Genomic DNA, 15,458 nt, shown 5'->3' with positions numbered 1-15,458 from the left:
AGCCCTGCCACCTCCCGATGATGTTCGGAGAGGTGGGGAAAATGAGCCCAATCAATATTGAGGCTCATCCTCACGTACACACGCAGAGATGCGGGTCGTGGGAAGGATTTCAAGTGCTACCAAGTGTAGGCGGGCACGTCGTAATGCGGCCACGCTCTACTTAGGCACACACCCTAGCACAGCGAGGAAGCGGTTAAACCTGCTTCTCTTGCGTGCAGTGAGGCAGTTGTAGTGGGCGCGTTAGCGACTTCACCCAACACACTAAGAACTCTGGTTAAGTGTCGTCACGGGAGCGGTAATCCGTCTCCTCGTGCGCACTTACCAAGTAGGAAGTAGTTTTCAGACTATTTATATTAAAATAGAATTAAATACAAATACCTATTTTTACCAATTAGAATGTTATCTCTATAGGTATCATTCAATATGTATTGCGAGCGTATCTTTATAGATACCTCGCGTAACGGATAACGCTGGGCGTCATCCCTCCTAATGTGAATGCACCCATGTGCATCACACCCACAAGGGTTGGTTACAAATGTGCATCCACCCGAGTGTTGGGTCTAATTACTATTATTTAGTAATTGACCATCCCCTTAAGTACACCAAATGTACTTAACGGGGACTGTGTAACATTTAGGGCAACTTTAGCCCGTTACATATAGCGTACACGACATTTAAAAAGGCTAACATACGGTAAATCCGTAAGCGAAAGTTACTAGGAACTTTTATGCTGCGCTAAAGCAAATTCATCATCCAGCCTCGAAAGTTGTCTTATCGCTTAAATATTACATCTTACAATTTACTACCTGCGAACTGGTTATAAAATACAATATCCTCTGTGAGCTTAAGGTGCAATCGTGGGAGCGGTCTGTGTATTTTAACGTAATATAAGGATTGGAACGGGTGTATCGTTACATGATTTTAACACTTAAAGGTTGTTAATTAATATATTATCTAAAAGCTAGATAATTTTTGGAGAATATTACTATATATAGTAATGTTTAGAAATCTTATCCATAAATAGGTATAGACCATTATATCTATTTATCCCGCAGACTAATCAACTTTAGATGTAAACAAAAGAGAGAGACAGATAAGATAAGATTTCAATTGCATGTTTAGTATTAGTTTATAATTAAGTTAGCATTAGCAGATAGAAAGAAGAGAAACTTAATTATAATAAATACAGTTTTCATGTAACCCTCCTTAAGGTTGTTGTCTTAAAGAGAAGTCTTCCTCTGCACGTACTAGTGTACGTGAAATAACGTAAGGCACCACTCGCAACTACTGTAAATCTTTTAACGTGTACTGAAATTTCACTACGCGTTTCATTACTGTTATCGATGCAGCTGTGGCTAGACGCACCGTCATTGGAGGGATGTCGCGCTCAACATATTTGAGCCTACGACCCTCTAGCGACTGGCGACGAAAAAAGTTATTCGACGCTCCACATTCCACTAGGGCTCTAAGTGAGTGCGGCTGCAGAGACACATAATGATTGTATATCTGGAGCAACTTTAGTCAAGAGATTTGCAAATTCTCTTGAGGTTGCTGGATCAGTAGGGCGTTGCGCCCCTACTGACCCCAACCATTTTTTGGCGGTCCGCCTCGCTGTTGCGATTTCGCAACAAAGTCGGACCCGCGGCCGTTGCCCTTTTTGGCGTACGGTCCAAAATTACGTTCATTACCCCTCGGTACTGGGCGTGGAGCACTACACTCATGAGCTTAGTGTCCTAATATTTTGCAGCGATGGCATTTCTGCCATCGCTTATTGTTCGAAAAGCGAGGACGATGATTTCATCGTACTGGATTTGGATGACAAATTTGATATCATCCTAGGTTTACCTTGGCTCAGAAAATACGAGCCAAGGATCAGCTGGCAGCATCGATCCGTAAAAATGCCTGCTTCTTGTTCATTAGATGGCCATCTGATGAACTTCTTGGTGCGTCCACAAGCGTGTGGATGTACTACGAGTGAGTGCGATGGCCTCAGTTGTGGTACGGTCGCTAGTACGACTACACAAGATCACAGTGTAATTACTAATCACATTGTGGAGTCAGCTGCCGGCGGCTGTGTTGATGAACAGGCAGCGCCGAAGGTCCACCACTTGAAGAGGTCGAGTGGATTGAGACATAAATGTACGCCTGACGGGCGACATTCGAGGAGTATACCGGTTGCCCCAAAGGGACAACACGATGATCCTAGGTCGTGTAGAGAGTCGACCGTAGAGGACCCGACTGTGATAGCGCAATCACACTCGGAAGACGTTGAGAGAAGAGGTTCCCACGTTCTTGAGGAGAAATCTCCTCAAACAGTTGAAGTTATTAGACTTCAAGATCCCGAGGGATTAATTCTTCGGCAGCCTGTGGATAAATCCCAGGAAGAAACCGAGATATTAAATGTCTTGGTTAATAATGGTTCGAGAGTAGGCGCTTATACTCTTGATCGGTATGCGCCTCCGAAGTTAACTTCGGAGATAACTCAATTACCAACCCTAGAACCTAAGCAGTTCTTGAGAGATCTGCATGGTGGTAGAATCAAGCAGATCTGCGTACTCGTCACAGAGGACGATAACGTTACCGACATTCAGTCAGCGGTAAGTTTTGCAGAGAACGAACGGGTTCCCAGCAGCTCATCGATGGACGAAAGTGTCCTCGATGTGAAGACTCGGATTAAAAGATACAGTACTAAATCTTGGGAGTCACTCAAGGGAAATCCTCTATACGAGGATTTAATAGAATTCGAATGTATTCCATGAAGCTATTCCATGTGAGTTGCCTAAGGATAACAGGCACTCGACATGAGATCGAGCTTAAACCGGGCTGGAAGTACTGTGTCATGAAGCAGTGGCCACTGCCTCGTAAACAAGCACTTGCGATCGATAAATTCTTTATCGATCAATTAGAAGAGGGCCATGTAAGGGAGTCAACCTTCCCACATAGCTCTCCGACCTTTCGTGTGCAAAAGGCCACAGGAGGGTGACGGATAGTGCACGCATTTAATAAACTGAATGCTGCAACGGTACCGGCTCAAACGCCGATACCTAGAAAAGACGTTATCATAGATGGTATGTCTAAGAGTACGATCTTTTCTTCTATGGATCTGATGGATGGATTCTATAAAATCCTTATGCGTGAGCGGGACATCCCGTACACAGCAGTGAGCACTCCCAGTGGGATGCTTTGGGAATGGCTAGTGATGCCTCAGAAGCTTAGTAACGCCCATGCAACATTCAACAGATGTGTAACAAATCTGTTGAGACCGGTGCGAGAATTCGCACCGAGCTATTTTGACGATGTATTCGTCCATAGCCGGGCCATGGACGGTAAGACGGACGTGGAAATTCATAAAACTCACGTTCGCCAGGTTCTTACACTTATGCGAAAGCATATGTTTTATGTAAATCTCAAGAAGTGTATATTTGCTGCAAGCGAATACCACTTCTTGGGTGCATCGTCGGTAAACACGGCGCGCGCCCTGATCCCGAAAAGATGAAGACAATCACGGACTGCCCAGTTCCAGTCGATGTCAAGAAACTTAGAAAGTTCCTTGGTTTAGCGGCGTACTTGCACAAGTATTCTCGCAATTATGCAGAGATGACAGTTCATCTCTCTCGTCTCTTGAAAAAAGACGAGAAATGGTTATGGAACGCTGATTGTCAGCGTTCGTTTGAAGGTATCAAGCAAAGCTTGATGCAATCGCCCATCTTGGCGATTATCATATTCCGATATTCGACTCATCATGGCTTCACAAGCCTGGTGAGGTTGAAACAGAATTCTTCATCAATGCCTTTTACCGGCATCGGTGGTACACTTGCAAACGAACAAAGGATGTCAAACCTTTGTTCCGAGCTTGGACAGCCTTTGTATAGAATGTACATAACATAGGCTGTGAGGTCTGGCTTGACAAGCTAAATGCTTTCCGTGAACGGTTCCAGAACGGACCGTACTCGGTGCACCCTATAAGTTGCACCCTATGTTTAGAGAGGCACGGATTCTTGCCTCTCGTGGGGAGACTCATGTCCATGCTGTTTTAAGGGTGCAGGTAAATGCCCTAAGGAAGCATATTCCTCAAAGATCCCCATTGGAGGACTCTCATCTCTTACGAGATGCGTCAAGGGATCGATAACCTTCAATACTTTTTTGCTCGGGAAGCACTCGTTCTCCGTTGGACCTTTTACCAAGGAGGATGGGTCTCGTCGTAATGTAAGACGAGACCCGGAACGTCCAATATCAGTTAGGAACGAGGTTCCCAACTATCATGCGAGGGCGGACACCCTCGCCAACGAACGAGATAACTCACTCGAACCTCTTTGCCTCACGGTGGCTCAAGAATCTTTTAACAAGAAAGCGCTTCTCACCACCCGAACCCATCAATGGATGTGGGGGGGGAATCGGATTCGCCTCGTTTGACGAGCCCGATTCAGCATTGTAATTCGAATCACACCCTTTTTTCCTTAAGAGGGAATCTTGACCACGAGCAATTTCGTCGCCGCGCATTAGCGGTGACGGTCGACAATGTTTCTCGTGACCAGGTAAAAAGTTGTGCGCAGATTGAGACTGAACAAACTGGCGAACGAAAAGAAGCTGTTGACTGTTCGTCAGAAGATTTTCTTTCTTGTAGGAAAGAGTGGATCGTCTTGCTCAAAAGAAATAGACCCTGTTCTGAGACAATAAGTCTTTAGCTGGGAGCCATAAGGCTTTAGCTGATGCCCTTGACCGTTCCGGTGTAATCCGGATCGGAAGAAGCCTCGTACTGATGGCGTGAGCGGAGACGACCAGCAAAAAAAGTAGGATGCGTACGCATTCTACGAGGCAGCTCGATCGTGTATGCATTGCCTTAGCGATGTAATACACGAAACGGGCCGATATACCTGGGCAGTAATTTATTACTGCCTACACTCGTCACTACGTGCTTTGGTGGGTTTACCGTAGACAGTATGACTAGGTCATTAATTTTAAATTTAAGTGTGTTTGCTTTTCCATTTTTGTCAGAGTTCCGTATCTGTCGGTCCACCGCACTAGCGATGGAATCCCGTACAAATGGACCACTGCTTCGCTAGCCAGCAGGAAACCACCTGCTGACTCGATTTTATTTTTGTTTCAGTGCAACCGGCTCGCACTGCGGAGATATTCATCTCTTCACGATTGAGAGCATTATCATTAATAGTATTGTTTTCGATGCTGAGTCTTCCAGCATCGTTGTCTAAGTCAGTAAAAGCATAACTGTTATTACTGAGTTTGTCCACTTCAATGTTAGTAAACTCAACATTCGTATCCTTCGCATTGAACCTTAGGGCTAATGAGTCATGAGCAAGAGCTAAAGCTTCTTTGCTCGAGCGAGTCCCTCCCCCCTTAAATAAGAGTTACTCTCAAACAGCATAGGGATACGAGGGTGTCGTAAGCCATTCACGAAAAATGGTGTATGCTTTGTAGAAGCATGCGCTGAATTGTTGATGGCAAATTCTACATCGGCAAGAACTCGCTCCAGCTGTCAAAAGAGTGGACGTGTCCGAGACGTATCTCTTAGAGAATACGGTTTGCACGGTCCGTCTGACCATCTGTTTCAGGATGATCAGAAGTTGACATTTTTAAATGTGATCCAAGTGATTTGAACACTGTTAGCTACTAATTCCAACCGAGGTCGAAACGATCGCCATGATGGGACGCATTTAGCAGCAACCGCTAACAATAAAGTCTGCAGTCGCCGCCTAATTTGTTCCCAACTAAGTTTTGCCACAGTTCACGTGGAAGTTTTTTAGGTGTGGTAATGATCCTTCCGCAGGTTCATCTACGGAAACCTTGTTACGACTTCACCTTTACCTTTGCATTCTTAACGTATTTTTGTTACCATCTCCTTCAATGGCTAGTTATACAGGTTTGCGGCTGCGGTAGTACTAAAATCAATAATAGAGCATAGCTTAAACCAGTAATGCTCACTAACTCAGCCGCAGGGTGTTAATTAGAAAGTGGTATTGAGGATGGTAGTGACTTGTTCACGACTGCAGATTCTCATGCTGAATCTGGAAATTCTCATGCTACAATTCGCAATGAAAATTTTGCACGGAGATTTTAAGCTTGAGCTCATCCCGCCGTGGATCGAGGGTCTCGATCTGAGACCAGTTCAAAATGTAACCCATCAAGTAAAAGATCGTTTTAATAAAGCCACGAGCACAGCTTTTGGCTGTGATCGACTCCGGGACGGCAGCAAGATGTACCATCTTGCTTAAACGCTCAGCAAAAACAAGAATACCATTATTCTTATGGGTGACTTCAAAGAATCCGAGGACGAAGTTCATAGATACGGACTGCCAGCACTCTGCCGGAAAAGGCAGAGGATGTAACGGAGCACGGGATGAAGCACTGGGCACGGGATGAAGCACTGGGGTTTCTTGTTGACAAACTTCTCAAGCACGTATGTGCTTGTGGACGAACACATACTGGCGTGGCCAGTAGAAGTCGGAACTTATCGTGAGAAATGTCTTCTCCCGTCCACGATGACCACTTTTTGGTGCATCGTGGTACTCATACATGATGCGTAATCGCAGATCATTATGGGTAGGGATGATGACACGAGGTGTGTCGCCAGCAATGGCTGAACAATACAATTAACCGTTGCGCGTTGTATATCTATCTGTTGAGGATCGATACAACTTCGACAACCCTTCTAAGGATTGTTGGGATGGATCTCTTAGGTAATCCATCAACCCTGTAAGAGCCTTATCTTCATGTTAAGCTCTTCTAACGTCGTCATTTAATGTTGACATCGGAACACTTATTATTGCAACAGTGATCTTATGGTCACTGTTGCGCAGCCAGCTCAAAATAGGGCCGGCGCGAAAGGGCATCAGCGACAACGCTTAGTCGTCTTGATTTATACTCCACGGAGAAGTTATACTCCGCAAAGGAAGACAACCATCTCGCCATTCTATGCGAGAGGTGTGGACTGCTTATGGCCGTGCGTAAAGACGCATGGTCCGTATATTCAATGAACGGTCTATCTTCCAAGAGGTAGACCCTAACTTAGCCAGTGCGTATTTCATGGCAAGGAGTTCCTTATCATACACTAAATAGTTGCGTTCGCTGGTTGAAATTGACGCGATTGAAAATAGACGACGCGCTCTGCGCCGTCTGTGACATATTGCGTTAACGCACAGCCGAATGCAAAATCGCTGGCGTCAGGGACGACATGAAAAGGTCGATCTCGGTCTGCAATCGCCAGGATTGGCGATTGCATCCAGCTTTTCTTAATATCATCGAAGGAAAGCTGACAATCAGGGTTCCATGACAACTTTACGTTTTTTCTTCAACAAAGAAGAAAGATATACTGTCATTTTAGCACAAGTACGTGAGTACTTGTGCAAAAATGCCGCTAAACGAGGAACTGTTTTAGTCCCTTACATCGACTGGTACAAGCCAGTCGGTGATCGCCTTGATCTTTTTCTGAATCGCGGCATTCACCGTGTTTACCCACGATGCACCCAAGAAGAGGTATTTCGCTTGCAGCGAATATACATTTCTGCATGCAACTTGTGCTTACGCATAAGGGTAAGAACCTTTCGGACGTGGATACGATGAACTTCAACATCCGGCGTTCCGTTCATGGGTCTGCTATGAACGAAGTCGTCATCATAATAGCTCGGTACAAAATCCCGCCCCGATCTCAATAGATTGGTTACACGTTTGTCAAATGTCGCAGGGGCATTACTAAACCCCTGTGGCATGACTAGCCACTCCCATAGCATACTACTTGGGGGTGATTACTGCTGTGAGCGGAATATCTTGTTCACGCACAAGGATCTGATAGAATCCATCCAGCAGATTCATTGACGAAAAGATAGTACTCTTTGACATGCCATCAATGATTACATATTTTCGTGGTATCGGCGTTTGAGCCGGTACAGTTGCAGTATTCAGTTTATTGAATGCATGCACTATCCGCCAACCTCCTGTTGCATTGCGCACACAGAAGGTTGTAGAGCTATGTGGGAAAGTTGATTCCCTCACATGGCCCGCTGCTAAGCATTCGGCAAAGAATTTGTCGATCGCTATTACTTGTTCACGACGCAACGGCAATTGATTCATACCACAGTATTTCGAACCTGGGATAAGGTCGATTTCGTGTCGAGTGCCTTTGTCGTTAGGCAACTCGCACGGTACTGATTCAGGGAAGACATCCTAAAATTCAACTAAATCTTTATGCATATGGGTTGTTTTCAAAGACTCCCAGGATCGGGACGTAAAACGTATAATCCGAATCTTCTCATTCAGGACACTTTCGTTTATCGATGAGCTATTGAGAATCCGTTCGTTCTCAAGAAATACGATTGCCGACCGAATATTGGCCACGTTGTCGTCATCTGTGACAAGTAGGCAGATCTGCTTGACTTTACTACTACGCAGATCAGCAAAAACCGTTTCGATTATAGCGTTGGCAATCGAGTTATCTCCGAAGTTAACTTCGGAGGCGCTAATAGATCAAGTGTATAAGCGCCTACACTTGATCCATTGTTTACTAAGACATTGATTGTCTCAGTTTCTTCTTTGGAACTTATTTCCAAAGGTACCTGGGAACCTTAGACCACAGGTTTCCGGGGACTTCTTCTCTCAGAAATTATTTGGTGAATATCCTCCCCAACATCCTCTAGCTGTGGTTGCGCTACCACAGCGATATCCTTCACGATCGACTCTCCAGTCGAGCAAGGACTTTCGCACTCTCTCTTATAGACGGGCGTTCCAAATTCTCTTGGATGTTGCTTTTCAAGAAAGCATCCTTGTTTCGTACCTCTTAACTTATTCGAGTGGTTGAACTTCGACGCTGCCTGTGCTTGTGCACTTCCGTCAATAACTATGTCCACGTCACAATAGCGGACCTTCGATGTTGCATTTGCTCGTGCACAGCCGTCGGGATCTAACTCCACAATGTGCTGGGTATTCACACTGAGGTCTTGTGCAGTCATGCTAACGACCGAACCACAAGTGAGGCCATCGCACTCACTCGTACGACATCCACACGCCTGTAACGCTCAAAGACGTTCATTAGTTGGCCATGATGAACGAGAGACAATTATTAAATTGTTCTAGAAGGGACAACAGCATTGTGAAGCGAACCACCTGCTGACTTGCCGTATTCCCAAGCCTGCGTACGGAAGAATATGCACTAAGATGCACAAGGTCATGGTTTTGAGCACCATTATCTATCTCCAACTTCCAAGCTCTTTGCTTTAAAGTGACTTGGAAAGGATAGTTCAAGCACTTATGGCTTCGCTTACTTGAATTTTCGGGACGGTCTGGGTCATGATGGGATACCAGCATTCTTGTATTTAAAAAAATCTTTACTTGCACTTCGTTCTAGGACGGTTCCAACTTTTCTAAACCGCGCAAAAAAGTCAATGGAAAGCCGTCAGATAACGCCGCAGTTGGTGATCGTGCACGGAGAGTTTGGCGTTGATCTATGTAATGCAATGTGATACGCTGTAATTCAGAAATTAAATTGACTAAAAACTGCATGAAGTGAGTTTAGAAATTCTCTTCCTAAAATGTGGTTTTACTCTTTTTAAACCCATACGGCAATTTTTCGTTCAATAGTAGTAATTGTCCCGTCCTATCCTATATATTGATGTTTTGTCCTCTTTTTTAGCGCTCAGACTCATGTTTACGAGGAACTTTGCCACACTATTTCTTTCGCCTCTTTAAACATCACAACGACACATGTCACATTATCGGTCGACCGCTGATGAAAAATGGCATACTCAATAAGCGCCTACACAAAGAAAAACGAGAGAGAATCGCGCCATTAATCCACCACAAGCATCATCTAGCACAATCCACTCACTCACACACCTCAACAGCCCGTTGCACATCTTTCAATTCGACAAGTTTTCGACGAACAAAATCCACAGCTTCTTGATCTTTCAACACATCATACAATCCGTCACTTGCGAGCATCACAAACTCGCACTCGTCTGTTAATTCCGTGACGGTAAACTCTGGCGTCGGAATCACTAATGGACCTTTTAAAATATCGTTGGGATTCACCGGTAATTCCTGCGAATTGTACTCGTTCCGTGCTTTCGTGTCAATGTCATCGACCAAAGGCTCGACGAGATCAAACGACTTGAAAGGGGCGTCGCCAAAGGCACGCGAGACGGCCAATTCGCCCATAATACGTCCGTGAATCACAAAGCCGCCAGTCTCTCGAATCCGCTGCGCTTCGTCCGTTCGACTGGGTTTATGATCATTTGAAAGTCGTTCAGCTGTGCCATTGCGACTCAAGACAGTGCGCGAGTCTCCAACGTTGGCCACAAAGAGATACTTGCCCGCCACAAAGACTGTCGTGGCCGTGCTTCCAGCTTGCGGACGATCCGAGGTCCTTAAAAATTCTTCATCCGTACGTTCAAACGCATTGGTCAAGCGCTTCATGATGATTGATTGCAATTCCTCAATTGTCATTGTTAGTAAAGGTTTCAATTCACTCGTGTGCATGAAAAACGCGGTAATGAGGCTATGGTGGAGCACGTCACTCAAAAACGAAGATGCTTCGTCACCGCCATGGCCGTCATAGACAGCAAAGAATGACTGGGGATGCAATCCCAAACGACTTAATGGTTCAATACACAAGTCTTGAATAATCGTATGCGCGTCTTCCATATGTTTACGAGCGCCCATGTCGGCATGCGCTCCAAAGTCAAACCGATTGACAGTTAAACACGTTTGTGCCACGAGTAAATCGTCGCCAATTTCCAGTCGATAGGGTTCTTGATAACTTCCCACGAGTTTCATAAATGTCCCATTCGTCGAGTTTAAATCAATCAAATAAAATTGATTCGTCAATTCATCAAACCAAATTGCAGCATGTTTTCGAGAGAGTTCCCCATCACTTGTATGGATTTGATTCTCCGCAGATCGACCAATTCCTGCACCTTCTTGTGTAATCACAAACTCCGTGCCAGCTAATTTGCCACTTAATGCCGAGACCGTAAGACTTGGCAATTCTTCGTGAAACGATGTAACAAGAAAATCCGATTTTCCAACTCGAAATGCCACGTGAGGCTCGAGAGGCCATTGCATACGATCGCCCATATTTTCGTCATTTGCTTGGGTTTCCACGGGACTTAACCGCACAAACGTGTCCCCATTTGCTTGGTCGCCATTGACTAAATAGAAACGCCCGTGACTATACAGCACACGTGCGTGGTCGGTCTCTGCAAGGAGTGTATCGGCAGGTATACTTGCAATATTCTCACAAGTTTGGCCAATACCGCCTCCTTTCTCATCAAACGTAAAGCTTGTGACGGTATCTTCTTCGGTAAACGCCGTCATTTTAAGCACCACGTGGGTCCATGTGTGTTCGAGATACAAAGGCACTGGATCGTCTTCGACTTGGTCAGTAGCGAGATGATCGTCTATTTTGACCGATTCAGGCACGGAAGGCATTTCTTTCGAGTCATAAAGCTTGTCGTTTTCAACAATCGCGTTGCTGCTAGACGCATTATTGCCGGTAGGAGTACTATCGTTCTCCTTTGTCGGTGGTACATAGCTCCCGATACTGCTAGTATTGGAGCGAAGAAGGCGATGAACGCCTGATGTGCGGGCCCGTTGGAAAGAACTCGCTAATCGGACATCGGATTCTACGTGTTACAACGCGTATTAGTGTCTAAAGTCGCATCATGGCACGAAAAAGGACTGCAACATGGCCACGTACGTGGCGGTTCTAATCGCAAATGAGTCGAACGTCGACGATCCGGGTCATTCTCGTGTTTCCGTACCACTACAAACCACACGATATTGTCACAAAGGAAGAGAGTGTGCTTTAAATGGCCACACGATGTCACGTGCCTTGCATCTTGAGCGTCTGGACATCCTGCGCGTCCGCCATGGCGCGTCTTCTAGCGTGATGTTCTCGGTATTAAATCTACTCGTGGCAACACGAGAGATTCGGCGGTTTGATACTGAATCTTGCAATACGTTGCAAAGAATTGGCACTTGCGTACTAAACGCGCCCCACGAGGCGTAACAACGAGCCAAAGAAGAGTTGCAAGGTCTGCCAAGGGGCGAGGATGTCTCTGCCACTGCGGAACGAGATCGGACGCACTTGGTGTACATCACATCAGTCGGTTGTTTTTATTTTTTTTAAAGAAAACCTTTCAATCTATATATTAATTTGTTTTTCACGAACAATGAAAAATTCGCAATTTAAATACAAATTTACAGGAATACAATCGCCAAAAGTATAAATTAATTTGAATTCCATTTTGACAGACATCCGTAGGTTTACACACAACCATGGACAAACTTTTGAGGGACATTAAAATTGGTCAGGACTCGTAAGTCGCTCAATAGTATGAAGCGTCCGTAAATCGAGAATCTTTGGTCCGATAAAACGAAGACGCGTCATGATTGCTACTATCCCCTCGTCGGCGGGGTGCACCAGATGCCTCAAACTCGCTAAAGCCGCTGCTTTGAAAACTCGGGTCGCCATTGTAGTGGCTCTGGTCGTAATTACTATTCGTGGCCGCAAAACTCTCGTCGCCCATATATCTGCTCTCATCTGCCGTGGACATGCGGTATTCTGTCTGGCCGGACGCTTGAAAGCGCGTTTGGCCGTGATAATCACTTGCTGACGTCGATCGCGAGTCTTTGGGTTCAAAAAACGACTCGTCCAAAGACAAATCCGGTCGCTTTGTCGTCTTTTTCGACCCTTTTTGACCCATTCCATGCCATCCATTCGACAGATCTTGAATCGAATCGCCCCCAAAATCGCTCTCGTCCTCGGAAGCAAGATCCTCTCGATGTCGACTGTCATACTTTGATTGAAAGTGATTCCCCGAGTGACCAGAGCTATACATACTTTGACCATAAAACGACGACGACTGGGACGAGTATTGCGAATACTGACTCGTACCGTGTGAAGAATTTGTTTGCGCCATTGGTGGCAAGGACATTTGAGAATGCGCTAAAGCGATTTGGCTTCGTGGTGTCAACATGTCGAGGTTTGGATCATTGTACGTAAGTCGACCTCCATCGTGATCGTAAGGCTCCTGATCGAATTGGCTATTGCCAGGATTTGGCGGGTAATTGTCGTCACTAAACCCTGTTGGCGACATGTTGTGATTCTGATGATAATTTGCCGCCACTGTTGACGCTTGAGCCACGCCTTGAGTGTGATCGTGACGTCCTCTTTCAAGACCAGGGTCGTCGTCTTGGACCAGTTGATTGGTTTTCTTGTATACAAAGAGGGCGACCAGTAACACAAGCGCAATCGCGCCTGCCATCATTAAACCAAGCATTAACGTATTTGATGCAGTACTCGTGGCATTCGATGCTGCATCAGCTAATACGGACGCCGCGGCCGACGGCGATCCAGACGACGAAGATGATCGCGACGTATCTGCTTCTTGCTTTGAATCCGTACCATTGTCGGATAAATTGTCTTGTTTCGTAGTCTTGTCACTTGTTTTACTTGTCTTTAAATCGACTGTATTTGATTCGAGAGTCTCTTGAATCGTACTGGCATCCTTCTTCGTAGGAGGTTTCAAAGTCTGTTGGGTCTCGTTTAAATCACTTTTAGAGCCTACACTGGCATCGTCGTCCGATCCAGACTCGGGATCGATGATTTGTTTCCTCACTTTTAAAGAAATTGATTTCGGTGGTGCATTTGGCACGGGTTTCGACTCCTCTGGCTTGATTTCAACTTCAGTTGGAGGACTGGAGGTTGGCTTGTCAAAATTAGCATTGCTGTCAGCCGTGGGGATGGCGTCGGACACAGGCGCTGTCTGTTGAAGAAGTGGGGACCTTGTAAACGTAACCTCCGTGGTCTCGTCCTTTGGCTTTACCACACCAGTCGCTTTGTCTCGATTGGCGTCGCGCTTTGCAGGATCGACGGGTTTGTTAACAGGTAAAGGTTTGTCGGTAGCATCTACGTCCTTATTATTCACTCCCGGGGAAGCACTTGTCAAAGGCGCCCGTGTACTTGGTGCGTCGGTTGGTTTTAAAACCTCGGGCGTCGGTGTCGAGGGCTCTGCTGGTTCCGACGAGTCCGACGATGCATTCTGGTCAAGCAACCATGGCCGTTCTGGTCGTTGCGTCGCCAACGTTGGAACACGTCCATTATTGAGATCCTCTTTAAAATTCAAGACCGTTTCTGGATCCCCATCGCGACTTTGCACTGCAAAAATCTGTGCATTGGCCTGTGAATTCATGAGCAGTACCACCAGCACGAATCTGAGCCACCGTCGGTGGACCTGCATTGTCCAGCCTCCGGAGCCCGAAGCGTCACGCCAGCGCAACTTTCCTGGAATCTGCGCTGAAGGTTCGATAAAAACAGCTCTATTGTTCCCTGCACCAAAGTCTTGCGTAACCCTCTTGCCGGAATCAATAGCAGTCCACTTACTTGCCACTATCAATTCAAAACGAGGTTGATCACGTGACAAGGCAAACTGTAGGAGTCGTTATTTTGAGCTTGTGCGGCACTGTGCCTTTAGCCGCATAAGAGTCAGATGTAAAAAACTCGCGAGTTGCCCGTGTCATGCACACACATGTCTTGGTTCTGCACCGACGTTCTTGGAAAAAGCAATCATCGAGAACAGCTGTCGGCGCCAGTCTCGACCAATTGATACATACGGCAAGCGGCGGAATATCCGATCGCGTGATTTGTGCGTATTTGGCGTGAAACTTGGTCGCTCTCTGAGCTCGATTGGCGGCCCATTCAGTCGGTTTAGTCGGGAGGGGTGTGCAGTGCATTCTATATTGATAGAAACATTTGCTAAGATTCGTTCTTATTCCAGCTGACGGCTTTACGACAGACGCACGATATGGCAACTCTAGCGTAAAACTACATAACCTATAGATATTATCATTATATTTCACTTGGATTATTCGAGGTCCCTTACTCCAGCTCGCGTCCCCGTAGATTTCTCTTTTATGAAGCCAAAGCCTGGTAATATAGGCGATAAAGTTTAGCTTTGACCAAAAAAATAGTCATTCGCGCTAACGATCGGGACTGTTTATATTTAATAAAAAATGCTTACAGGAAACTGTGTTTGTATTTGTCAGGATAGCCTGCTATGTTATGGCTCAGCTGCGACATATAGGACGCACTGCAGCCAACGAGCTTACAATCGCACGAATTGTAAGCCTACGGACTCGGGACTATTGCGCCATATAAAGTTCAAGCATGAACAATCCAATATATGTGCATTATCGCGATTGTCTTCTGTGTGTTTGCGTGTTGACAACTTTGTCTTGCGTTAATTCTCTTTCAACATGCGACTATGTTACATACTGGTTACAGTCGAGGCTGTTTCCTCGTAGGAATAGTTTACCCAATAATTGTAAGCAGAGAAATAGTTGTTTTGACAGGGAAAAAATGATGCGTCTTTCACGAAGCTGGCTCACATACCCAGCTAGAATTTATGTGACGAGCAAAATCTGATATGCTGTAGAATTTTTGCTTGAAG

At 45.7% G+C, this 15,458-nt stretch overlaps 2 protein-coding genes across 2 annotated transcripts; both read right to left on the bottom strand.

Annotated features, from left to right (window-relative positions):
* Positions 1 to 9,474: 9,474 nt before the first annotated feature.
* Positions 9,475 to 12,105, bottom strand: CCR75_009119 (uncharacterized protein; the record flags this gene model as incomplete). Its single annotated transcript, XM_067967164.1, has 4 exons — positions 9,475 to 9,763; positions 9,844 to 11,630; positions 11,705 to 11,770; positions 11,835 to 12,105. 4 exons carry the CDS (start codon positions 12,103 to 12,105, stop codon positions 9,656 to 9,658), a joined length of 2,232 nt encoding a protein of 743 aa, XP_067822671.1. The 3' UTR covers positions 9,475 to 9,655.
* A 230-nt stretch (positions 12,106 to 12,335) lies between these two features.
* On the bottom strand, positions 12,336 to 14,249 carry CCR75_009118 (uncharacterized protein; the record flags this gene model as incomplete). Its single annotated transcript, XM_067967163.1, has 1 exon — positions 12,336 to 14,249. One exon carries the CDS (start codon positions 14,247 to 14,249, stop codon positions 12,336 to 12,338), a length of 1,914 nt encoding a protein of 637 aa, XP_067822670.1.
* Positions 14,250 to 15,458: the final 1,209 nt, after the last annotated feature.

The sequence above is a fragment of the Bremia lactucae genome (assembly GCF_004359215.1).
Source record: "Bremia lactucae strain SF5 chromosome Unknown BlacSF5_NotPlaced_17_SHOA01000003.1_2250557bp, whole genome shotgun sequence".
Classification (NCBI taxonomy): Eukaryota; Oomycota; class Peronosporomycetes; order Peronosporales; family Peronosporaceae; genus Bremia; species Bremia lactucae.
Note: the sequence above shows the minus strand (reverse complement) of the source record. Positions and strands in the feature narration are given on the sequence as shown.